General features: G+C 35.8%; 3 protein-coding genes across 5 annotated transcripts; 1 reads left to right on the top strand and 2 right to left on the bottom strand.

Moving 5' to 3' along the window:
• Window positions 1-148: 148 nt before the first annotated feature.
• On the bottom strand, window positions 149-10,565 carry ctsf (cathepsin F). Of its 2 annotated transcripts, none has more exons than XM_083560742.1 (14): window positions 10,179-10,565; window positions 9,384-9,503; window positions 8,433-8,511; window positions 7,605-7,663; window positions 7,440-7,512; window positions 7,176-7,289; window positions 6,669-6,817; window positions 5,522-5,618; window positions 4,622-4,702; window positions 4,385-4,504; window positions 3,889-3,953; window positions 2,889-2,979; window positions 1,751-1,809; window positions 149-958 (listed from the first exon to the last, which is right to left on the bottom strand). In XM_083560742.1, the coding sequence occupies exons 1-14, from the start codon at window positions 10,413-10,415 to the stop codon at window positions 884-886; spliced, it is 1,419 nt and encodes a 472-aa protein (XP_083416868.1). In that variant the 5' UTR covers window positions 10,416-10,565; the 3' UTR covers window positions 149-883. The 2 variants fall into 2 exon arrangements, with proteins under 2 accessions (XP_083416868.1, XP_083416867.1); XM_083560741.1 differs by having other exon boundaries at window positions 7,440-7,527; window positions 10,179-10,550.
• A 2,440-nt stretch (window positions 10,566-13,005) lies between these two features.
• On the top strand, window positions 13,006-17,726 carry trpt1 (tRNA phosphotransferase 1). Of its 2 annotated transcripts, XR_014536697.1 has the most exons (8): window positions 13,006-13,261; window positions 13,382-13,463; window positions 13,885-14,054; window positions 14,255-14,432; window positions 15,087-15,143; window positions 15,222-15,332; window positions 15,954-16,278; window positions 17,227-17,726. XR_014536697.1 is itself a non-coding variant. In XM_083560761.1 (7 exons), exons 1-7 carry the CDS (start codon window positions 13,199-13,201, stop codon window positions 17,247-17,249), a joined length of 684 nt encoding a protein of 227 aa, XP_083416887.1. In that variant the 5' UTR covers window positions 13,006-13,198; the 3' UTR covers window positions 17,250-17,726. The 2 variants fall into 2 exon arrangements, 1 of the variants encoding a protein (XP_083416887.1); XM_083560761.1 differs by lacking the exon at window positions 15,954-16,278.
• On the bottom strand, window positions 16,815-25,020 carry fermt3b (FERM domain containing kindlin 3b). The gene is made up of 15 exons (XM_083560734.1): window positions 24,841-25,020; window positions 22,804-22,937; window positions 22,335-22,568; window positions 21,962-22,078; window positions 21,692-21,860; window positions 21,511-21,613; window positions 21,291-21,398; window positions 20,331-20,453; window positions 20,136-20,182; window positions 19,914-20,038; window positions 19,709-19,815; window positions 19,280-19,495; window positions 18,742-18,866; window positions 18,439-18,580; window positions 16,815-18,289 (listed from the first exon to the last, which is right to left on the bottom strand). Exons 2-15 carry the CDS (start codon window positions 22,925-22,927, stop codon window positions 18,110-18,112), a joined length of 1,920 nt encoding a protein of 639 aa, XP_083416860.1. The 5' UTR covers window positions 22,928-22,937; window positions 24,841-25,020; the 3' UTR covers window positions 16,815-18,109.
• Window positions 25,021-25,791: the final 771 nt, after the last annotated feature.

The following is a 25,791-nucleotide window of genomic DNA, read 5'->3' on the forward strand; positions in this document are numbered from 1 at the left end:
TCTTTAAACAGTCCATGTTAGAAGATTCTGTGCCACTCTTATGGTCACAACTCTGTATTGAACATTTGATATGAATTCAAAAGGTTGAAATGAATTCTGCAGAGATTTGTTATGGTGGCAAAAACACATTCAAACTCAAACATGAATGTGGGGTTTTAATGACTTTATTCAAAAGACTGACCAAGAAAAAAAAAAACGAAGAACCTCTAAGACCATGCCTGGAAATCATCTCAAAAAGTTTCAAAGGAAAACTCTGACATTTATCAAATAAGTCTTACGCCAAACCTTTTTGTCGTCAGGAATCAAGTTGAATAAATTTGATATAGGATGTTACGTATACGTCTATCATTTCTGTTTCGAAACACTAATTCTAAAATAAAATCACAAGAAAACAACTCTTAAACTAGCACAAACACTATTCAATGTTGTTTAATAATTTATTCTAAAGTGTTCCTCGTTATGTGGTGAGCAGCTTCCAAAATCAGTAGCACTGTAGTCAAACTAACAAGCAAATTCATATTAATGTCACAGCAGCACATTTAAAACTATTACTCAAATATTAGTTTAAAAGTTAGTGCTTAAATTATAATGCAAATATAATAATACACTAGTGTAACAATGTCATCTATTGATCTGAAGCTTCATGTCACAGTAGCAGAATTGAAGGTTCTATGAGGTATGGATGCTTTATCTCTCTGTGCCATTTACTATCTCTGGTGCTAATATTCTGAACACAAGAGTCACAGTTACACATAGTCTAAAGTTTAATAGTTTTACATTTAACTCATCACAGCTAGAACAGGTTAAAACACTAAAAGTATTTATGTGCATTTATGAATGGTGAAACATTTGTGCCTGTGTTTGTATGCTTGCATATGTTCTCCTAGTTAACCACTGCAGACGAACACATCTTGTTTATTCCACACAGATTGGATCCTCTGTACAGGTAGTAGTAGCCCTGAAAACACAAATCGAAAACACGTTTTATACAGGTGTAAAACGTGTTATACACTTTATACATATACAGTATCTCACAAAAGTGAGTACACATGTTTTTCTCACATGTAGAATGTCAAATACATCCTGTATTTTAGTAAATCTAGCTAAAAAGAATAGTACAAAAGTTTTATTATTAAATAGTTACTGTTTACTGACTTGACAACTGACTTTTTTTTTTATTAAATTTATTTAGATCTTAGCCAAGAATACAAGAGCTAGACTGCTATAACATGTTACATGTTTTATTTTACAAAAATAAAGCATACATAAGCTCCCTTGTATTGTTTGGCTTAAAGGTTTTCACCTACAAATGTGTCTTCCTTCAATAAAGCATTGGTTTAGACTCATAAGTTCCATAATGATTTGAGTGTTCTTATTTAATTGCTATTCTGTATTCTGTATAATATATTTAGTCTATGGAAAAATTATGATTATTACATTATTATCTGTCCTACTATTTTAAATAATTTCTGTTGCATATTAGTGTTGTGTGACTGTGGAATGACAAAAACATAAGTTGGTCCTGTGGGAAGCCGGCGCGTATTTGGCTATAAATAATAATTGTTTAACGAATGAATAAACTCCTTTCGCAAACATTAAATCAAAGAATAGGGACTCAATATACAATGTGCAGGTAAAATAAACTTAACACTCTTTGAATAAACATTCCTGGATTACTCAGGCACCTTTGTGTCATTCAACTGAGTTTGATTTGGAATAAACACAGGTCAGGCATTAATGTGTCCCTCACCTGCTCACCGTAGTCTTCTCCCCAGCTGTTTTTAATGGCCCAGAATGGAGCGCCATTACCTGTACGTTAACAAAAGACAATTTATCCATAAAAAATTACCAATTATAAAACAAAGATCTTAGAGTAAACTGTAAAAATCCAGAAATAAAACTGTGTCTTTGAATGTTTTTAAAACAAGGTAACTTAAACTTCATGCTTCCAAAGACTGACAGTTTGAGAAACTAAGATTATAAACCAAAATATATATATATAAAATATAATATATTCCTACAATAGTTGTTGTATGAGTAATAGTAATTTAAAGGTAGTTTGTTATTTTGTTAAAAAAAAATCCCTCAAAGACATACAGTATGTTACTGCTGTAAATTAATCAATATCTTAGAAAGACTGTTATTTGTCTATATTGTTCATTTCAGACCTAATATGCTTCCGGGCCTGACATTATCTCTGCATGGGTAGAAATGCTCAGCTTTGCCCCAAATAACATGACATACATAGCCTCAGTAAGGTTGAAATTAAACGTTATCACGGTTTTGATTGCAATTGCAGGTCAGCTGCAGTTCAGAGGCAGCCTGGTGCTTCTTGTGTTTTTGCTGTCTCATGAGCACAGGTGAAAAATAAAACAGTGCTCCACTAAGAACTGAGAGAATACAAGCTGTTTGTGTAAAACAGGAGGAACAAGAAGAGTTACACTGGTTGTTGTATCCGAATGCTGTAATCTTTTAACATGAATCACAAAAACTTGAACTTCTATTAATGGTATTCTTGACTATAGTGAACCAGTGAACTTCTTAAACTGAATGGTAAAAAATGAGCAAAAGATCTACACTATTTATGTGACACTGCTTTACAAACTAACTCCTGGCCTCCCACTGCACACTCTTGCTCTCGATCAGCTCTAACACACTGGCACCAGTTATTCAGTAATATACGTGACTGCCAAACAAAATGTAAACCATATGAGTTTTAGTGAACCAGGTGACGCAGCTTGGTTTGATTTCAAAAACATTTCATTGCAAACTGCATCACACACATTAGCTGTTCAGTGTGATCGATTTTACAGTGGTTCAAACCACACGGTTATGACTATGCACTAAAGTGTTATTGATTCGTGCAAATAATGGCAAAAATAACTCACGTTCTCCATATCCGACAAGCAGCACGGCGTGATCGATCATCCAAGGGTTGCAAAAAATCTTCAGAGGGTGAGATACTCCCTTTTTATAGAACTAAACACACATGAAAATAACAAGTCAAAGCGAAATCAAGTCAGCTAAATAAAATCAGATTCCGGCATTGTGTCCTGAACAAAAAGTGAAAGGAATAGAATTTTTTGATCAACGATGTGTTAAAAAGTTTTTGTGTTACATATGACATATTTAGAATCTCAAACACACAGTTAAACTGGGATTCATCAAATGTAAGTGAGAGTGCAATATGTATCAGTAAAGATTAAGAAAAAAAATCCTAGTTCAGCGATGATGATAATTTTAGGCGAGTATGCAAATCAAAACTACATGTCAATACACACATAAGTAACCATACATGTTATTTAGGCATCTTTATAAATGTAATAAATTAGATTTACAATTACAAATTACAATTAACCTTTGTAATGTAATAAAAACAGCATCAAATCGCGACAGAATGTAAATCCTTGGGATTTTTTACTTTAAGAGATGTAAATACCTATTTTAAACTTGAAATGTGCATCTAAATAAAACAGCATGTTGAAAACACTCGGATGGGTATTTTATTTGCTGCACCTCATTTCCCTCACTAACTTGGACTTCAGAACTGTGGTTCATAACGATGATAGAAATGTATCAGCTCTGGTTTTGGGAGGGGACAGTGCATTGTGGGGAAACCACAGAGCTTACAGCTTAGTGATCAGTCTGGTCTCTGCAACATACTTGACATGACGCACCATCTGAACAGCATGTCTGTCGAAACAAGTCTGTGTTTGTGTGATGGTCTGTGTGATGACTTAGCTACGTAAAATGACGTCAGGTTTCACAACTACAAAGATGTCTGCCAGCATAGGTTAATACTGTAGATAGCATTGCAACTAATAGTTTTTAGTACTGGTCTGGTTACTGTGAATCTGGAATGTCGTTCAGAAATTGACAGTGTTTTACCTGCATGGCAAAAGCATTGAGGGCAGCAGAGACAGGACCATTCTCAGCTAGCCAAGCAGCAATGTCTAAAAAAACAAAAAACAAAACCCACACACACACACACCACACACACACACGTTACATTTTGCATAATTATTATGGTTATATACACACTACATTTTAAATCATCATTCTGATTTATTTTCATCATTTATTATTAACAAACATGTAATACACTTTTAATACACACAAATGAAGAAGCACGATAAGCTGCAGAAAGCAAATAAAGAACAAATAAGAGATAAGCAGTGAACAAAGAAGAGCAACATTGTGTAGATTGCTATTAAAAATAACTCGAAAATACTTATAAGTATGGAAAAACTTGTGCTTATTTGTCTAAAAAAAAAAGAAGGAAAAGAAGAAAAAGAAAATGATGACAATTTTTACATTAAGCTTCAAAACCTAATGACAAACCTAAGAAAAATTACTGTTATATAACCTGTCTGCCTTTTCTCACCTTTTTCATCCTTGGGCAGTTCTACAGAGCTGTTAATGTAGGCCACCACTTTCCCAGCAGTGAACTCACAGCCCTGCTTGTGTCCTGTGTAGCTGTAGTCTGTCTCTGTCTCAAGACCTCCTTCAAAGGGGTCAACGTATATTAGATAACCGTTAGATAAAGATTTTGGCCTCATGAATGGAATTGCACAGAATACAAAAGCAAGTGGAAGGTTGTTTTTTTTCCATCACGTCTTACCAAGGTTTTCAATGGCTTCATATGCATTGGATGGAAGTCCACCACCACATGCTTGATCCAGCTTGTCACAGTCCACCAACTCTGAAACCCACATGCAAATTTGTGAAACATGTGAAAATTCCAAAACACACAACTTGAATTGTTGGAACAGATGAGTCAAATGTGTTTCATTTAACAATGGAAAAGGGGCGCAGATAATAATGCTGGATTTTATTCAAATTACAGTTTGATATGAATGCACTCATTTAAATATCCTATCATTTCAACAGTATGTCATGAAAGCTCCACATAATCTGAGACTAAAACGTTTTAGTTATTAATTAATGATATGGTAAAGCTTTTTATAAGAAGTTTGTTCTAAGGAAAGAGTTCTAAAAGAAATCTCGGGTATCAGTGGTTTGTGACCACCAGTAAGCTTTTCACCATGAGAAATTGTTTATTCAAAGTCACTTTTGTGCTCTTCATTTCTTTTTCTGCGTTATGGCAAAATGTGTATTATTAGAGAGAAAAGAATTGATGAGTGAATGAATGTTTATCGCAGTTATACATATACAATTTATAATGTTATATGTATAATGCACACAGTATCTCCCAAAAGTAAGTACACTTCTCACTTTTCATCAACAACAGTTTATCTTCTTAATGAACAATACTATAGAAAGTATAGAAAAAGTAGAATAGAATAGAGTAGTATAGAAAATCCTTTATTTATACATTGCAAATTGCGATTATTGGTAAATTGCTGTGCTATAAGATAAAACACTCCATGACTTGCTGTTACTTGAAAGTAACTGGCAAAATCTGCATCACAATACAGTCATTTATTAATGGTTCAACAGCATACCCTAAAGTGTAATGATAAATAATCAATTACAAGTTTATTTATTAATAAATTCTCACCTTGCTCTGATAGGGAGAGCAGCTGTCCAGTTTTCTTGAACCATTGGCCTTCAATGTTTCCAGTGACAGAGAAAGCCCAGCAAGAGCCACAAAAACCCTGAACCAGATGCAACATCCATCAAGCATCACAAACAGCTCTTATCTCCATTAAACTAACAGATGATCAATAGGCATTCTCTATTAATACATTTTAGTTTTGAGGCACATTTTCTCTGCAGATTGGTTTCAGATTTGGAATCTGTAAGGCCATTTCTTAAAAGGATTGCTAAATGAAGTTATTATAAAAAGTGATTATAACACACAATTACAGGCTGGTTAACCAGTGGTGGAAAGTAAAGAAGTAAATGTAATGTAAAGTAATTTACTGTACTTAAGTAGTTTTTTTTTTACCTATCTGTACTGAAGTATTTTCATTTGTGGAGACTTTTACTTCACTACATTTCAAAGTCAAATATCTTACTTTTTACTCAACTACATTTTGCGAAATCAGTCGTTCCTTTTTATTTATCAGTGGATACAAACTAAACTGCTCAAGCAATCCACCAATCGCGGTAGAGCATGCCATCTGTTTTGAACTTGTATTGATTGTTGCTTGGTGGTTTCTACTCACTGTAGCACCATCATCCATCCATCAGTTCAACAGCAAGCAGAACATTTTGAGAGTAATAAATGATGGAAGAAACTCCTGACTCGAACACCCATTGCCTTATTTTCAGAAAAACATTTTAAGTAGTTGAAAAATAGGTTCTGGGCTCGTGATAATTTCCATATATATCAATCGGTGTTTGACTCATTCATATCATTCTATTAATTAATATTAATTAATCTAATTAATTGGTGTGCCAAGATTATCATGAGAGTCTTTTCACATAATCTGAGTGGATTAAGCAAGTGTCTTGTAACAAAAATAATAATAGAAACATTATAGCCATAATAAATCACAGTACCTTGGATACTTAAGTACATTTGAAGGCAAATACTTTTGTACTTTTACTCTAGTGAAATTTTAAAGAGAGCACTTTTACTAAAGTAATATTTTACTGAGTATATCTCTATTTTAACTCAAGCACATAGCTTGTGTACTTCATCCACCACTGTGGTTAAATCAGTACAAATGCTTCCTATTAGTTGGTTTATTCTCTCTGACCTGGTTCTTGACACTACTGACAGCTCCATGTTCTCTCCAGTCCCAGCTGTCTGGAGCTGCTTGATTCGGTGGAGCTGCTGGTTTCATTTGTTTCTGCAAGGTCCACTGACTCAACATGGGGTTCAGGTACATCATTCTGAACTCATCCTCTACATCAGAGACACACAGAAAAAGAGCCAGAGACAGAAAAATAGGTGAAGAGAATTGTCATTCTTAATTCTACACTTTTATTAACACTTTTAGAAGAGCTGAAGGAGAGCATGTGCAGGAACACGCAGTTCTATAGCATTTTAGGCTTATAAGAGGAATTAGATCAGATCCAGCTCCATCCTCTGAACTAATCTCAGAATGCAGACTCAACTACATAAGAATTGCCAAGTCTATAAAATATTGGAATTTTTAAGCAATGTATACTATTGTATTGAGAATATTATGACTCATAGATCAACACACACACACACACACACACACACACACACACACACACACACACACACACACACACACCTGTCAGGTCACTGAATTTGGTAACACCGTACTCTGCTGTTCCCTGGTCCAGATCCTGCAGGGTCTGTGCTGTTTTCAGATTCTGCCGGAAAATACGCAGACGCTTCTCGGCCTCTGCAGGAATCAAAGGTTTCATTTAAAGGTTTCACCAACCTCGGTTTTGCTTTTAAACAATGCACCTGTTTTGATATTTATAGTGTCACATAAGACCAGTATATTTTGTCATATATATTTGAATATATACAGATAAAGGTGGACTTTTACCTTCCTGAGAGCTGTATGTGCGATTGTACTTGACCATGAAGTCTTTGAACTGCATCAGAAGGTCAACATTTTCCTGAAGAAAATCAAGCTAACATATAAGTTTATATATGTAAATTGTAGGTGAATTTTAGGTGCATTTAATGTATTTTTTTCTTTTCACTTTACCTTGGTGGGCTTGTCATGAGTGAGAGGGACACGCACAACATTTTTAGTTTCCGTTGGAGCTGAAAATTAAGCAAATACGTAAATAGTATCTAACTCTGAGCTCATTTCTTTTAGAATTACATTAAACACAACTATTATTTGTTAAAATATTTCTGATTTAGCATTTTCTTCTGAATCATTTCAAAGTGGTATAATGTAGTATAGTAGAAAACATTCATGTTCACTGGCAGGGCAAGGTAAATGTTCAATATGATTTTTAGGGCCCTGTTTTGGTCATTAAATTAATTAATAAAATGGTTACTTTGCGGACTTCCAAACAAAGATTCCTCTGTGGATCATCTCTAACAAAAGGACATTCAGTACTGGTTTTAAGCGTAGGTGATTCTTACTATTAAATTTGATATTTCTATAGTCATGAAAAGCCAGACACTGAATGACACCAAGACCAGAAATCTAAATACAATACATTCATTCTGTTTGAAGGCTAAACCATTGCAGCACTATATCATACACACCCTACACACATTCACACCTAGCATTAATTTAGTATAGCCAATTTACCTACTGCAGTGTTTTTGGAAGGTGTTTACAAACCAGAAGAAACTCACATGGACACAGAAGAATGCTAAATGTAAAACTCTACAGTTTAACCTCAACTTAGGAACAAATTGGGAACTTTGGACCTCAGAGGCTCCAAGAACCACTACACACTACAATGGGAAACCATGGTTGTTACACATTTTAATAGAAATGTCAGCGCAATGGCCAGTTTTTTTGTCTTTGACCCTTCAACATTTTGTGCGTCTATTGAGTTGAAAGAGCACTAACCAGGTTGGCATTTCTGTTTGAGCAGAGTTGACTTGTTCTCCCAGGGAATGTTCCACACTTCAAACAAACACACCTCTGTCTGAAAGAGAGTAGCAAGGGACAACTTTAGAGACAGAGAGCAACCCAGATTTCTGACAAGAACAGTAAACAGGAACTAGAAATATTAATCATCACAAGATCCTTAAGCACATGATCTGAGTCTCTGATGAAGAAAACATTTCCAGTTGTCAGTGGGCTCAATGCCCGCAAACTGCTGACTAATGTTTGTTCTGGGGAAGAGATTACAGGTTTAACTAGTTGCATAAGGACTGCGTCTGCGACCAGGAATTACCAGTGGGGAAAAACAGTGAAAACTACTACACCCATATTTACCATATTTAAATACCGAAAGCAAGCAAAATGGTTTCGGACAGCTGATCATTCATACTTTTATACTAAAACTATGATTTAGTTGTATTATAAAGTGAAATATATTAATGCACCTTTCTTTCATATTCCCAGATCATCTTAAGAAAGGTTTACTTGTCTGATAAGTATAAGATAAGAATATTTCTATTGTTTTAGCATTTGTTTTTCATTGTCGGGCATACTGGGAGTTTAATGGTGATGTCTATTCTAATTTATTCTGTTCTTGTTCTTGTTCTATTCTATTCTATTCTATTCTATTCTATTCTATCCTGTTTTACTATAATGGGCTGCAATTAAACACATTTTAAATGTGATCATTTTAGGATTTCCAAATTCATTCAGCATGTCTGACAGCGGTACTCATTTGTATTTTATTTTATTTACACAAGTGCTCTCTAGATAAACTTGCTCCTTTTTCTTCTACTTCTTATTATTATGCAGTAACTGCATTATTACAATCGGGGTGGGGGGTGGGGTCAGTATATGTGGTGCGTAGGCTGAGAATGTCAGAGCTTAATCTCTGACTAAATCAGGTCTGCTCACCTTCTGTTTGTGTGACTCTTGGAAAAATTTACAGTCCTCAGTAATCTGCAGCTCTGCAGACTTCTTACACAGAGTTCGTCCAGTCTCTACTGTGATGCTGTATTTCACTCCCTTAACAAGCTGTCACACACAAACACAGAGAGAGAGAAAGAAAAATATGTAAAGTCAAAGACAGTGAATGAGAGAGAGAGAGAGAGAGAAAGAGAGAGAGAGAGAGAGAGAGAGAGAGAGAGAGAGAGAGAGAGAGAGAGAGAGAGAATAATTATAGACAGACTAGTTACCTATGTTAAATGAGTTATAGACACCATGGTTGTGCTTAAAAGTGTGTAATAACAATTTATTTCACCAGAACAGTGCAATACTGGTGCACTGTAAGCGCTGATAACTTACACAATCATCTTACATAATTATAGGTTGAAGCCACAGTCTTTCAAAACAGTGCTTATGAAAGTGCTGGATGTTGCGCAAAGTGAGCGCCGGGTGGAGGCACATGAACATGTTGTGGTTATGCGGCTTGAGTAATGAGGGTATATTTAAGCTGGACACGCAAAATAACTGCACTTTGTTTTAGACGTGATAATTAAACATGACAAGCTGCTGTGCTTTAAACGCAGGAAACGACCTGCAGCCTAATGCTATCGGTATACGTTATATATGTGAAGAAATGCAAATGCAACCCATAAGCACGATTCTGTAAAATATGTCAAATATATATATATATATATATATATATATATATATATATATATATATATATATATATATATATATATATATATAAATGCGCAGTCTGACCTGTTTGGTAGCAGAGAGAATCTTGCTAACTCTGCGGATGTGCATCCCGTTAGACAGCATGTTATAACGTTCCTCGGCAAATCTCAGTGCGGACACAAGTCCCGGGTCCGATTCGGACAAACGCACCGGAGCTCCAGGAGCTCCAGCAGTGTATCCATCATTATCATCATGTCCACTCACAAGCGAACTCACACACACCACCAGGACGAGGCAGCGACTCAGACTCAGCTCCATCATCTCCAACCCCAAAGTGTTACAGTGTTTTAGTTACAATCCGCAGACTGCGTTTGCTGTTCTAGTTAAAGATCGACCAGCTGGCGGAGCTTCAGCGGATTTCACCGAGTTTGTCCAAAACAAATATGGCGCCCGAAGACACTGACTCTTTACCGCCCCCAATGGGGGGCAAATCACAAACAGGGTCATTATTATAGTTGTTATTTCTTGTACAGCACATTGGTCTTACTTAGTTCATTAAAAAAAACAACAGTAATATAACGTTACATTCTCTCTTTTTTTTTTTTTTCATCCACAAGCGCCACACAGTCCTAAACTAATAACTGAGGTTTCTTCTATGTTATTATTAAAAATCTATTTAATTCTGCTTATTCTTATTGCAGTCAGATAATGTTAGAGCAATGCTGTAATGCTGAGACATTTCAGCCTTTCAAATGGAATTTCCAAGTTGTGCACAGTTATTTGGTGGATAGACTGGTGGAAAGGGGTGTAATTTCTATCTTACAGTGTAATACAATTTTATTGATTTTTTTCACCTTATCCAACTAAACCACTGAGTGATTATCGGTTTGTTCAGTTCTGGACAGAATACACTATACCCCCTAGTTCACTCTCAGTGTATTTCACAAATATATCAAAGAAGTTTCCAATTGGGATTCAGTAATTACTTATTACAAATAGGCTATATAACAACATTGATATTATTGCTCATTAACAAATCAGATTAATACTATGATCATTACAAATGTTAACATTTCAGCAATATTATTTAACTTGTTTCAGTAAAATGTTTTTTTTTTTTTTGGTACAATGGTGTTTGTTGCTTTTCACATCTGCAGTGTTTTAAAGGGATCATATGAAGCTGTCCACTAGAGGGCGCTAACTGTCTTATTATTAGAGGGCAAAAAAAACCTATCACGTGAAAGCGCGTGAGAGTAGGGATGGGCGATACAAATTATTTCCTTTTCGATCCGATATAAAGTATATAATGATAAGGCGATAATGATACCGATTCTTCTATTAAATGTTTTTTTTTTTTTTAATGATTGATTTTATAGTGTATTTAAACTGCAATAGACATGACTTCTTATAATAATAACAATATTATATAAATTATTTAATTAAGAATATCCACCAGATACCAGATAACTGAAATAGATATAGGTTAAATAAAAACTTTTTGATTTGATTTTTGACAATTCTAAACTCAGTTGTTAAAAAAAAAAAAACAGATAGGTTCAACACTTTTATTTAAAAAAAATATATCAATACTAGCAATGTAAATTTCCCATTGGGATGAATAAAGTATCTATCTATCTATCTATCTATCTATCTATCTATCTATCTATCTATCTATCTATCTATCTATCTATCTATCTATCTATCTATCTATCTATCTATCTATCTATCTATCTATCTATCTATCTATCTATCTATCTATCTATCTATCTATCTATCTATCTATCTATCTTTATCCCTTAGATAATTGACAAGCAGTTAAGTGTTGCTTATCCATTTTGTATTTATTTGCTTTGGTGAATTTGTGCATGAAACAAATAGTGAGTATTTACATGTTTTTGCACTATATACATTTTCTGTGCCGAAACGAGTGGTTTGTGATATAATTACTTTATCTATTGCTACCATTTGCGGTTCTCCAAACAAATTGCTTGATAAAAACATTTTGTATAACAGTCAGTTTGATTTTGTAACATTCTCTGACAAGCATAAACCAGACGTGCTCTCATTTGTACTGTGTCTTGATTTGTAGAACTCTCAAGGTTATTGTTCTGGCCATAACCCACAGTGTAGAGAACCCTGGAACTAGCTGCTGCTCAAAACCCCACCAATTTTCAACCGAACCCACCCGTTCAAGTAACATGGAACTAACAACTTTAACCATTACTCATTACTGAACACTACAGAACAGTCAAACTTCTAATAGTGTCCTTAAGCACCTGTAATAACATTATAATATGTAAACAGTTATAAGCACCCAGATTTGCATCCTGCATTGTCCATACAGTTAAATTCCACCAAACTTATATTACATTATCCTTGAAGGAGACGTATTTCCTGTTATTTCTGTATTATTATGGGAATTTGTTATTACTGATATTTCATGGGAAGTGTGACATAGCTTGTGCTTTAGACATAGAGTGGATGGCAGTTTCATGTGGGAGTATACTGGTGTCAATGTACATGCATTTCCACATTGCAGATTATGGGTGCAGATGGGTTTTGCTTATTCTTATTATATTATGTAAAACCACATCTCCACAGCTTGGATATAAGAAACAAGAGTGAAACTGGCAATATAATCTGAATCCTTCACTACATGCAGTGTGTTTTTTGTTACGCTATTGAACAACATAATAATATTCATTGCATTGGCTTTTGTCTGATATAAAAATAATAATAATAATAATAATAATAATAATAATAATAATAATAATAATAATACATCTGTGAAAGACTGTGACATTTATTAAAAGTATTAGAAAATATTATGCTGTAATAATAATGCACAATTATGACTGTTTTGTAGTTTAGATGGTTTTACAGTTGAAAACCAAAACCACACCGGAAGTTCCATGAACTCACTGCTGCCGTCTACTGGATAGACACTGGATCTTGTTTTGGTTCCGTGTTGTTTTGGTTCCGTGTAGAAACAACACTGTTTCGACTCATTTGGTTGATTATATCTCTAGATTTTATTTTATTTTTCCTGAAATTAGTTTAAGTGATTTTTATTTACGCTTTTTTGGTAATAGGCGACGTTTTAAATGGATTGGCAACGTCGCGGGAAGGGAAAAAGAGGAAGAGGAGGAAGTGGAAACAGAGATGAGGTATGTTAACATAAACACGAACACCCCGGGTTTACTATTTATGGTTACTTTGAGAACTTGATCTCTAGATCTACTTCCTTATTTGGAGTCTGTAATGTCTGCTTCGTGTTTCTCTTTTAGAGCAGAGATGTGCGTCTGTCCAAAGCCCTGACTTTTGCCCTGAGACATGGTGCTGCTAGAATGGGGCTTAACATGGGCTCAGGTGTGTGTCAGTTCCAGTCTCTTTACCCCCTTTTAAAAAAGACCCTACATCTATTTTAGTTTTTCTCAAAGTGGAGTCCAGGCACTTCCAAGATCTGTGGTTTGAAAGTCTGTCAATAAAAATAAAATCAGAATCACAGTGTTTTTATCCCACTTTTATCAAAGATATGTTTTTTAATGGGGCCCTAATGACTATTAGCCATTTAGACTAGACACTAAGTTGACCTGAAGTGTCCTCTCATTGTTTAGTTTGCAAATTGCCAGATAAATGTAAATAGATAGCCTAGAAATAGAACTAAAACTCTTTATGTTCGTAAACCCAAGTGACCCCCTGGGGATTATAGTATCAAAAAGGTCCCTGACCTTAAAAAAGCTGCAAAACCTCTAGTTGACTTTATTGATTTCTCTCCTGTTGAGTCCAGATGGCTTTGTATTTGTGGATGAACTTCTCACTTATGGACAGTTTCAGTCGTTTTCAGTGGAGGAAATAGAGAGAGTGGTGGCCACAAACGACAAGCAGCGCTTCAAACTGCAAACCCATCCTGAGAATGGATGCCTTCAGATCCGGGCCAATCAAGGACATACTGTACAGGTCAGAGGGGTCGACAGCTCTCTTGTAATAAACAGTAGGAATGTGCAGTCATAATTAAGCTTATTACTGTCTAAAAACACTTTACACCATTATTACTGGATATTAGAGTTTAAATTGCTCAGTATGATATTGCACAACGTTTTTTTCCCACACGTTTGTATTCTTGTTGCTTTGATATGAGGTCAGTTGTGTGTGTTCAGGTTGAAAACCTAGAAATGACACCAGTGGTACTGGATGCTCCAGACTGTCCACAGGAAGCTGTTCATGGGTCCTACATGAAGAACTGGCCATCAATCCGTAGCAGGGGTCTGTCCAGGATGCTCAGAACGCACATCCACCTGGCGCCTGGGCTACCTGGAGAGGACCAAGTTATCAGTGGTGCGAGTCACTTTGACAGTTGACTGTTTTTTTGGCTTACAAATGCAATTATTCAGCCAAGTTTTGTTTGGTCTTCAAGGTCTGTTTTTTTTGGTGTTGTGTTTGGAGTTATGTCTGTCTCACCATAAGACTATTCTTTATGTACACTGAATTCTCCACACAGACTTGCTGATGTGGTCTAGCTCTCAGAATGACTTATTGGAAAAGTATTATCTACATTAGCTTTATTACTCCAGTGCAAACCACACCTACCAAACAAATCATGATAGCAAACTTCTTTTTTGATTGACTACATTTCAGGTTAAAAGTCATGTAAATTCCTATTGCTTGCACAGCAGCTTTAGAGCCTGGTACTTGAGAACCATTGGTATGCATTGGGCCTTCTAAGTAGCTAATTACTGGGTTCCTTAAGTCATTTTATGTTAAAGAAGACAAAATAATATTCATAGTGCAGGGGAACTCCAGGCTCAGGATGAGGAACCACTTTTAGAACATTCTTGAAAGCAAAAGGTTCTGTGAAGACAAAATGAAATTGTGACTGTGATGTATAGGTTCTGCACCTAAAAACAGACCACAGGTGCAATAATCTGTACACATGTATATTTATTATATGTTTAATGGATACGAATATTTATTCATCTTATCTATTGTTAGGGATGAGATATAATTGTGATCTTGCTGTGTACGTCAACGTCCGCAAAGCTCTAGCAGGTGAGCAGAAATACAAAAGCATTCTCTTCTTCGTAGTTCACTTTTCGAGATTAACATTTACTTCTTACTCTTTCTTAGACGGAATTGAATTTTACTGGTCAGAAAACAAGGTGTTGCTGACACCAGGTGACGCTGACGGAGTGTTGGCTCCTCGATATTTCTCACGTGCGAAAAGACTGTTACCTTCACGTGAGTTTCTCAAACAGCTCGGGCATGTCTTTGTTTGGAAGGTGCGAAGAGATCCAATTAATGACTGTAGCTATTTATATATGCTCATATAAATGAGTACAATTTCTCAAATAGCGTTGATTTATTTGGATGGAGAATTGATATGGAATGTTGTGGAAAAGTTCAGTAATTCAACAAAATTTGTGAAACCCATGTATTAAATAAATTTAATGCACACAGACTAAAGTAGTTTAAGTCTTTGGTATTTTTATGATTTTGGCTCACATTTACCAAAAAACAACCAAACTCAAAAAATTTGAATACTTCATAAGAAAAAATGTTAGGGAATTGTTGGCCTTAATACTTGGTAGGGGCTCCTTTTTATTTAATTACTGCCTCAATTCGGCATGGCATGGAGGTGATCAGTCTGTGTCACTGCTAAGGTGGTATGGAAGCCCAGGATTCTTTGACAGTGGCCTTCAGCTCATCTGCATTTTTTGGTCTCTTGTTTCTCATTTTCCTCTTGACAATAACCTCATACTGTAGATTCTCTATGGTGTTCAGATCTAGTGAGTTTGCTGGCCAGCACACCAACACCATGGTCATTTAACCGACTTTTGGTGCTTTTGGCAGTGTGGGCAGGTGCCAAATTCTGCTGGAAAATGAAATCAGCATCTCCATAAAGCTGGTCAGCAGAAGGAAGCATAAAGTGCTTAAAAATGTCTTGGTAAACGGGTGCAGTGACTTTGGTTTTCAAAAAACACAGTGGACCAACACCAGCACCCCAAATCATCACACTGTAGAAACTTAACACTGGACCTCAAGCAACTTGGGCTATGAGCTTCTCCACCCTTTCTTCGGACTCGAGGACATTGGTTTCCAAATGAATACAAAACTTGCTGAACTATCTGAAAAGAGGAGGTTGGACCACTGGGGAACAGTCTAGTTCTTCTTGTCTTTAGCCCAGGTAAGATGCCTCTGATGTTGTCTGTGGTTAAGGAGTGGCTTAACAAGAGGTCTGTGTGTGATGGCTCTTGATGCCTTGACCCCAGCCTCAGTCCATTCCTTGTGAAGTTCACCCAAATTCTTGAATCGGTTTTGCTTGACAAACCTTTTAATGCTGCGGTTCTCTCGGGTGGTTATGCATCCTTTTTATTTAACACGTTTTCCTTTCACTCAACTTTTTGTTAACATTCTTAGATACAGCACTCTGTAAACAGCAGAGTTCTTTGGCAATGAATGTGTGTGGATTACCCTCCTTGTGAAGGGTGTCTTCTGGACAACTGTCAGATCAGCAGTCTTCCCCATGGTTGTGTAGCCTAGTGAACCAAACTGAGAGGCCATTTTGAAGGCTCAGGAAACCTTTGCCGGTGTTTTGAGTTGATTAACTGATTGGCATGTCACTATATGCTAATCTTTTGATAGTGAATTAGTGGGTTTTGTTAAATGTGAGCCAAAATGATCACAAATTAAAGAACCAAAGACTTAAACTACTTCAGTCAGTGTGATTTAAATGTATTTAATACACAAGTTTCACAATTACTGAAATAAATGAACTTTTCCACAACAATTTAATTTATTGAGATGCACCTGTACATTGGTAGCATTTACAGGGGAGCCTTTTGGATGCAGCAGAAGTGATGCACAATATGTTTCCCACATGCATTTTTGCTTTGTAAATGTTTTGTTCTCAATTTCTTCTTCAGTACATACCTTATTCTGGTCAGGGTCTTTTTGGGTTAAGATTAAATTCTGAGAAGATGAATTACTTAAGATCATTAGACCATGTTCTCCTCATGTCTATGGTTACTTAAAATATTAAGAGCAGATATAAATGTAATGTATGTTTGGTTAGACTTTTTCCAGAAGCAGGAGAAACAGTCCTCTTACATTAATTTATGCTTTTTAATTACAGCATGCGAACTTGATCTGGAGTAGACAAAGATGATTTTCTCCACTTTCCCCCCCCCATTTTTTTCCACTCGATCCATGATCTTCAGCAAAACCATAAACATCTGTAAATAGTAACTGGCAGCATGGAAACTTTTTGGATTGGGAATCCAGTGCATCTTAAGCTTCTCACAGATGGCGGAAGCTTGAGCTGCACGTCACCATGACTATCTGAAAAAAGCCAGGCACTGGTTGTGGTCTGGTCAGCTAAAGGATGCACGATGTTCAACAAAGATAAAATAGTTATTTTGTGATATGTGACAGTTTCCAGACCTATTTTAAATGTCTGGTGTTGGGTATGATAGCCTGTGGTTTTCTGAACTGTCACTCAAATTAAATGTAATGAATTTCAGGGGAAATGTTTGAGTGGTCAGAGTGTACAGTGCAGATGATTTCTTTACAAAATCATTTGTACAATTGTTCATTTGTTGTATTAAAATAAACCTATTATGTAGTTACATATAATTGTGTATGATTAATTGTGCATGTGATTTTATCCACACATCACAACACCTGTCAGTCAGTGAATATAAGGACAAATAAATGGATATAAGGACAAATAAATGAATGAGTGAATGAATATTTCTGCAAGTCTATTCAAACAGAACGCTATGTAGTTACAAATGCGATTCTCAAACCGAAATCAGCAACACAATAACATGCACTACAGCTCTTCGTGAAGGTTTCTCACATCATCATCAAGCTGTAGTAGCTTTAAAAAAAATATATAAATGTAGTATGATTGGAATATAAAAAAAAAATGTGAATTTGAAAACATTTGAATTCAGATTTGTTTAAAATACAGATGCTAATTGCAAAATGAGCCGTGGTTCTGCAGGCAGGGCAGATCAAAGTTCTTCATGGCCTCCAGTGAGTTTGTGAAAAAGTTCCACATTCAGTGTGTTACTGTTCTCCCGTGCACGTGTCGACATGAAGATGTAGCCACCGATGTACTCGTGGACTATCTTACAGTCTGCATTTACACAGCTGAAGGCTATGTTGATGTTGTTCTCAAACTCAATGGCCACCTGGTTAGATAGAAACATCCAAAAATGAAAGTTAATACATTACTACACGGTCAAAAACATTACAACACAGATCCAAACAGTTCACTGTGAAATATTTCACATAGCTGAATAGATGATAAAGAATCTTTATTTAATTGGTTATGACCGACCTGTCGTATGTCCCAGTTGACATTCCATTGCCTCATGTTGTTGTAACGCCAGGACTTCACTACGTCTCCAACTCCCAGGTCAACACGGATCAGGCGATTGTTTGCAATGCCCAGGACTTCATCTTTACGGCTACCCTTAAATCTGACAATGGAAAAAAAAAACGAATTTACTCCCATTTTCATTTCAGTGTAGTTCAATATTCAGTAAACAACGTTAATTATCATTCACAAGCCTGGTACTACCAGTGAATGTGTATACGTTACATATGATCTTTAAAGCAGTAATACTGAATGATTTCTTACCTCACCATAAAATAGGAAATGCCAAAGTCAGGAAGTGATTGCCAAATCTGAAGGAATTTCAAAATGGCTGCTGTAAGGGAGAGCTGAGCCACGTTCTGGTAAGCCTCCAGGATTCGTGGAGTTAACTGCGAATATAAGCAGAGGGGGCAGAGAATAATTGTGTTAGTATATTGCTTGAAGTTGAATTTGAATAAAGCTGAATATATTGCTTAAAGTAAAATTTATAAACATTTAATCTTAGAAATAAAACAATTGCCCAGTTTTGCCTAATGGCAATTCAGAGGAGCCAATCCACCTAGTCATGTTATTGTGAATGACTTATCATTGTAATGAATGAACAGGGGGGAAATACGTACTTTGAAAAAGTATACATTGTCATTGGTATAGCACTAATAAAACAGCAGAAAAATAAAATGAAGCCATGTTTAATCATTCTTTTATCACCATTTTATCTGTGTGAAGCTGCTTTGAGACAATTTTCATTGTAAAAAGCGCTATACAATTTCAATTTAATTTAGTTTAATTAAATTTTTTGTACCTGTTTGGCCTTGTATTTTTTGGTGTAGCGAGGAGAGACAAGGCTCAGTGTGTTAATGCAATCATCAGCCTGTGCAGCTGAAGCAGATGAATTGGAGCGCTGCATGGCCAAGAAGGTCTGGATGTTATTCACTTCACTCTGATAAGAACTATCCAGTAAGGTCAGGCCTTTAGAACCCAGCTTACAGGCTGCCATCCACTCAGAGTACTGCTTCTCCTAGGGGCAAAGAGAAGAGCAGTATGAAACAGAAGAATGACTACTGAGAGCCTATTTTTATATGAGAAGGAGGCTGACGAAAGACCAGGGTGAACAAAACCCAGAAATTGGCTATGAAGAATATTAATGATTAGATGCATGGCTTGTAACTTTGTCAAATGAAGCTCAAGATAATTCCTAGAGCATTGCACTGTAGTCAGTATGATCACTTACATTCTCACATCGGAGATATACTTCCGTCATGCCTTCTGGCACTGGAATAAGGAGTTTGATGCAGAACTTCTGCCCTGCTATGTTTACATCAGGAGCCACCTCACAGCCTACAGAGACACAACCCTGTGTCTTTAGAAGAAACATTCACTTTCAAATGAAAAAAAAAAGAAGTGATTCTACTCAGTGTTTCTCTTTTTGTGTATACCTTTCAGATTCATTTGCTGGATGGGCTCTCCGTAGCTTTCCTCTTTACTCTTGTAATAGCAGATAGAAGTGTCCTGGAACTTGAACCAGTATTGTTTGTAATCCCTCAGTGTTAATCTCTTTGGCCTAGATATAAAAACAATGAATTGCTTACAATAAAGACTTCTGATACCTTTTCAACTCTAAAAAAAAAGTGCAGCAAAAGATAAATAAATGGCCTTACCGAAAAATCTTCAAGTAGTCATTCAGTTCTGGAGGGGTCATGTTTTCCTAAATGTTTAAAATGTAGAAAAAAACTTAAAATATGCTTCCATGATTTCTTAAAATTGCCCTTCTTATGGTCAAGTGTAAGTCAGTAACAAACTAAATTAATGAGCAGATACACCCGGTAGTGTATAAACAAACAATCGCTGCTTACCAGATCTTTGTTAATGTTCTCTCCCACTATCTTGACCTCCAGTGATTTTAGAGCAGAATCCAGGTCATCAATACCTTGGTTGTAGGAAATATTCTGAGACACTGACAGTTTCTCTATATGGTACTAAGAGAGAAATAGAGCCAGTTTATTTTCATATACTGTGTGTGTGTGTGTGTGTGTGTGTGTGTGTGTGTGTGTGTGTGTGTGTGAAAGTAACGGGTAAGCTTAAAAATAAGTCTTATTTTTAGCATCCACATCAGATTAAAAAGTTAAGAATTATCCCTCGGAGGATTTTTCAGATTTTTTATGCTAGCAACATGACAGCACCATCAAAAATACACAGAATGCCATAAAGAATCGAACTGGGCGCTGATTTCTTTATTTAACACTAGAATTACTGAAACAGTAACTTAAAAGACTAAAACAGATTCAGAGAACAGAGAAAGAGGAATTAAGAGAGGAATTATCAACAAAGTTATTGCAACAGAAGTCAAGTGTGGGAATGCAATTTTAGTGATGATAAAAATATACAAATAAATAATTGAGAATAAAAATAGACATTAGCGTCAGATCGTCACTTAAGAAGTCATCACCTAAATCATCACACGCAAGCTGTTAACTTACAAAAGGCTTATTAATAATTGTGGTTAACATATGGGAGAGTAAGAAGAGCAAGACCATTAGAAAATAATCAGCTATCAAACAATGTTTTTTTTTAAATAGGTGATAATCAAATATTGTGTGCAAAGTAACTATGACAATAACCTGAACTTCTCTTTTTTTTTTTTACTTACATAATGCATTAAACTGCACTGCTACTACAGTCGTGGGTGTTGTCTGCTTACTGTGGTTTTAAAGGCCTTTGTTTTTATGTTTCCTGTGCATGGCTGTAAGATGTTATGTGTAAAGAAGGTGTAAAGGTTTCAGTGACTTTGGAAACTTATTGTATACTAAACCAACCTGCAGGGCTCCAAACAGCATCATCTCTTCCTCAGTGCAGTCGTTGTCCTCAAGCAGGATTGACCAGCGTGCCTGCTCATACAGCTGCATCAGACGCACCTCATCATACTGGCAGAAATAATAAATCATTTTAAAACCCAGAATGTGCATTGTGCATATTATAAGTGATCATCTACAGTGCACAGTTTGTCAAAAACGAGGATCTTCAAATCGCACACACCTTGGGTTCCATGTCATGAAAGGTGTAGTATTTGAAGCGTAACCACAGCTTGTCATTCTCCTGTATTCCCTGTTGCATAAGTGAGCGTGATGAATCCAGCCACCTGGACGATAAAAGTAAAGTGCATTATAAATGTTTGCTTTCATGGAATAAAGAGCTATAGAGTAACGCTTGCTCATACCTGGTGTGGATGTGTGTTTTGTCCACTTTGCTGGCTGGTTGGTAGAGTTTAGCAATGACCTCCGGAGCGGGAGATGGCTGGCACACAGACAGGATCTTATAGACAGCTTCATTTTTAGGGGAGTCAGCAAAATGAGCCGGCATACCATTATACAGAGCTGGAACTGATCCTGAAGGTATAGTTTGGGTATAGATGATCAATTATGCTGAAGATTTTATTTAGTAATAGTAAATATTTTTGAAGATACAAATCATTTTATGCAAATAATACTTGATGTCAGTGGTATTGCTGTAAGGTCATACTCCTCCTCCACAGAATCTTTGTCTTTCTTTTTCTTTTTCTCTTCCACTGGCCTTAGCAGAGACAGTTCTTCTGGATGCCTGATGTCTGAGAGAAAGCCAAAATAAAAAGGAAAAAATAGATCAATGGAAATCTTTTGTTCATTATCTTCAGTAGAAACTTTATTCGGGGTTGCAGTAGAAACACAGAATATGGTACATAACAGGAAGCATGCATAAGGCAGGAAAGTTTTGGGGTTGCTGTCATTGAATTATGGCAAATGATTTAGATTTGTCCAAGACACACGTCAATTTTAATAGATCTGCTGTGAGATGTAAAAATAACTGCTGTGTAAGTGTCTTACTCAACATCTGGCAGATTCCCTGGATAGTACGGAAGACAGAGCTGGAAAAGCAGACAAGCATCCGTAAGGTGACCCCATTAGGAAGGCCCAGACGCAGAGGCTTGTGCTGGCGGGTGAAGAAAAGGCGAGCATCCGCATGGATTCCGATTTTTTCGAGTGTCCAGGATGTCTTCAAGATCCACTGCTGCTTTTGCTCCCACCAAATCGCATGGTCGGACCAGTCCTGCTGCATCTCTAATACAACAATCAAAAATGCAGGGGTTTTAACATATCATGAGGACATACTTACTGCATGTATAAATCATAAGGATCCTGTCATGTTCAAAATATATAGTATAAAAGATGTCTTGGTCAAGCTTGTTTTGACTTTGCATGTTTCACATAATCTTTGCTATGAAAACCATACAAAACTGTTGTTTTTTATTATACGATCATTGTACTCTCTCAGTGATATGACTGAATAACTCACGTGTTTTTTCCACAATTTTTAGAAGGACCCCGCCTATATGGAGGTCAGATGTTACACTGATTTTAATGGGTGGAGCTTCAGAGCCCAGGTCCTCCACAGTGACTGACAGGTCCCATGCCGCCATCCTCAAAGAGCTGAAGGGGGCCAATTTAGCAGAGAAGGAATGGAAGGAATAGAAACGAGAATCTGGATTACTAGACATATTCATGAAGCAGTCTTCTATTGCCGGCCACTTAAAAAAAATCTCTAGCAAACATTCTCCTCCCACACACAATACTTTAAAAGTATATGTGTTGAAAGTTCATGCCTCAAGTATTCTCTGCTGCTAGGGAAGGGGATCATTTCTAAACCAGAGAAATATCAACAAAAGCTTGAAATGATTGCATTCTACAAACCTAGAAACAACAGCAAGTATCACAAACTGTACATTAGATGCTATTAAATGAACCTGTCTTTGTCATTCACCTCAGTCGTTGCATCAGTTATATAATGTGTATTTTTGGTACATTTTTCTGCTGATCTGATTGAACCAACACCTGTTCCAGTATTTCTATTATTACAGAATGCCTAAAAGCATCCTCAATCCAGTAGCAGAGTCGGTATCAATTAAACTATAAATGTACACTCATACTATATGTACTATCTTCACATGCGTAAAGGATTGTACGTGTGTGCCTGCTTATTTGTGAGAATGTTCAAATACAATAAACATTTACTACATTCTTTCTGTTTCTTAGAAACTCATGACTATGAGTGTGCTAGTGCTCAGAGACATGTGTACAGCGCTCACGAAAAGTAATCACTGTCTATATGACAGTGCTGTTCTGCATCGTCCTGCAGTAACCAACACTTCCCATTTTTACTACAATCATGCTAAACCATATTTCCTCTTTAAGTGTTTAATCAACAGCTATTTTTGAAACCATAACAGGCATGTGTTCACACATGACCACAACAGCACAAGTGAATAAGGAAGGGTGAGGCTTTAAAAATGATCTAAATTTCCCTCTTATCCAACTTAACCAATTTATCCCAGAGTCTGAAAGTATGCTAGTGTACTCATGCAATGTATCTTACTTATTGTTTTTATAAGAATGACAGTACTGTCGAAAACGAAGTTAACAGTTTTAATACCGTTCTTTGGACATTTAATTTTCTAAATAAGTTCCATTTAAAAGCTGTTCTGTGAGGAAAATCCCACAATGGCAAACTTTACCATGACAACCCAATATACAATATTTTTTTTTATTAGGCGGGTATTTATAGGTGATACAACTGAACAATATTTAGACATAACTGGGTCAGTGGATGTGTGTACACATTGGTAAATATGAATTATTCAACATATTAATTTTGTTAAATTTTGCATTTACCGTATTAAGTTAAGGAGACATCTTTGATGGCAGAAATTAGTCGCTTTCAAGAGTGTTTTTTTGCAAAAATCTAGTAGAGTAGTAGTGCTTGTATATATATTTTATACATAATATTACATTTATTCATTATATGATCAATTTGTATCACAGGTTTGATTACAGAAGAGAACTGTGCATGTAATGGCCTTTCAATAGGAATGTTTTTTTTTAATACTTTAATACATGTTCCAAACAAACAACACGATTACACATTTGTAATGTTTGATTCATGTTACTATTATATTTTTGCATACCTTAAACAAAACTAAATTTTATTTTGTTTACAAACCTGTAAGTTAGTTATGCTATAAATAATAATAATAATAATAATAATAATAATAATAATAATAATAATAATAATAATAATAATAACAGTAGTAGTAGTAATAATAATAATAATAATAATAATAATAATAATAATAATAATAATAATAATAATAATAATAATAATCATTCCAGGTTTATTCCAGGTTCATACATAAATGATTAAATGAACAGAGATTTTTACAGTCACATTGCTGTCTACATGCATACATTTTTTTTAAACAGATTGTTACAGTGACATTATAATCAATGTACAAGTACAATGTAAACAATACAAAATCAGTAATAAAAATATAATTACCTTTTCTGTCTTTTGGTTTGTGGAGTACTTCTCAACTCTGAAAGGCACTTATACTCTTTCTGCCTTGAGGTTGAAGGTGTTGGTTTTTGTTTTGCTGAGTGAGTGCAGCAGCAGAAAAAGGCGAAAGAAGTGAAAAGGGCGTTCCTGCTCTGTCAGTTTATACATAACGGAAAAGTGTGTGCCAACAGTCTTTCTGGGTGTGCTCTTATTTAAGTAGTTCATGACACAGTAATTTAAAGCCCTTATGACCCATCTTGGGTTCTTGAGTGTTTATAATGCATTGTGCATTCACTTAAATTGAGCAAACATATTGAAGCTGTACAGACTTTTATGGAAATACAATCTGAAAAAGCACTATTTTCTTAATGGGTTTTAACTTGCCAATGCCACTAAGTAGACTTGGTGCACATGTTGGGCACACAAGAGGGCAGTGTAGGATAAGTCACATGTGGAGCTGCCCAAACTTTGATGAAGATCTTATCCTAGTTTAACACGGCCTGTTTGGAACCTGTCCTATGTTGACCTTTTCAGAGAAAACAGATGTACAGAAACACACACACACACACACACACACACACACACACACACACACACACACACACACACACACACACACACAATATTTTCTTTAGCAGGTGAGTATTCATATACAACAGGTAGCTGAGTAACATTTAGACATGATTGGGTCAGTGTAAGTGTGTGAACAATGGTAATTATACATTATTCATCAAATTCATTTTCTTATATTATTAAATTTTTATTATTTTCTTAGTTTATATTTATTGTGTACAGTTAGGAAGACAAATGTGATGTCAGAAACATATTGTTTTAAGTAATTTCTGGTGTGAATTTAGAGCAGTAGTGTATACATTTTGAATCGATTTCAATCACAGGTTTGATTACATAAGAGTGATGTGAATGATTCAAGTCAAGTCAAGAGTCCAGTCAAGA

This window comes from Silurus aristotelis (assembly GCF_946808225.1).
Source record: "Silurus aristotelis genome assembly, chromosome: 14".
NCBI lineage: Eukaryota > Metazoa > Chordata > Actinopteri > Siluriformes > Siluridae > Silurus > Silurus aristotelis.

Bases quoted from the DNA above. Each gene is read 5' to 3' on its own strand.
- trpt1 (XM_083560761.1), top strand. From the start codon at position 13,199: ATGGATTGGCAACGTCGCGGGAAGGGAAAAAGAGGAAGAGGAGGAAGT. The intron at 14,433-15,086 runs GTGCGAGTCACT...ATCTATTGTTAG, and splicing joins AGAGGACCAAGTTATCAGTG to GGATGAGATATAATTGTGAT. The intron at 15,144-15,221 runs GTGAGCAGAAAT...ACTCTTTCTTAG, and splicing joins CGTCCGCAAAGCTCTAGCAG to ACGGAATTGAATTTTACTGG.
- fermt3b (XM_083560734.1), bottom strand. From the start codon at position 22,927: ATGGCGGCATGGGACCTGTCAGTCACTGTGGAGGACCTGGGCTCTGAA. The intron at 22,569-22,803 runs GTGAGTTATTCA...TTGTTGTATTAG, and splicing joins AAAAATTGTGGAAAAAACAC to AGATGCAGCAGGACTGGTCC. The intron at 19,816-19,913 runs GTATACACAAAA...GTGTCTCTGTAG, and splicing joins CCAGCAAATGAATCTGAAAG to GCTGTGAGGTGGCTCCTGAT.
- ctsf (XM_083560741.1), bottom strand. From the start codon at position 10,415: ATGATGGAGCTGAGTCTGAGTCGCTGCCTCGTCCTGGTGGTGTGTGTG. The intron at 8,512-9,383 runs GTGAGCAGACCT...ACTCTCTTTCAG, and splicing joins AAGAGTCACACAAACAGAAG to ACAGAGGTGTGTTTGTTTGA. The intron at 6,818-7,175 runs GTGTGTGTGTGT...TCTCTGATGTAG, and splicing joins CAAATTCAGTGACCTGACAG to AGGATGAGTTCAGAATGATG.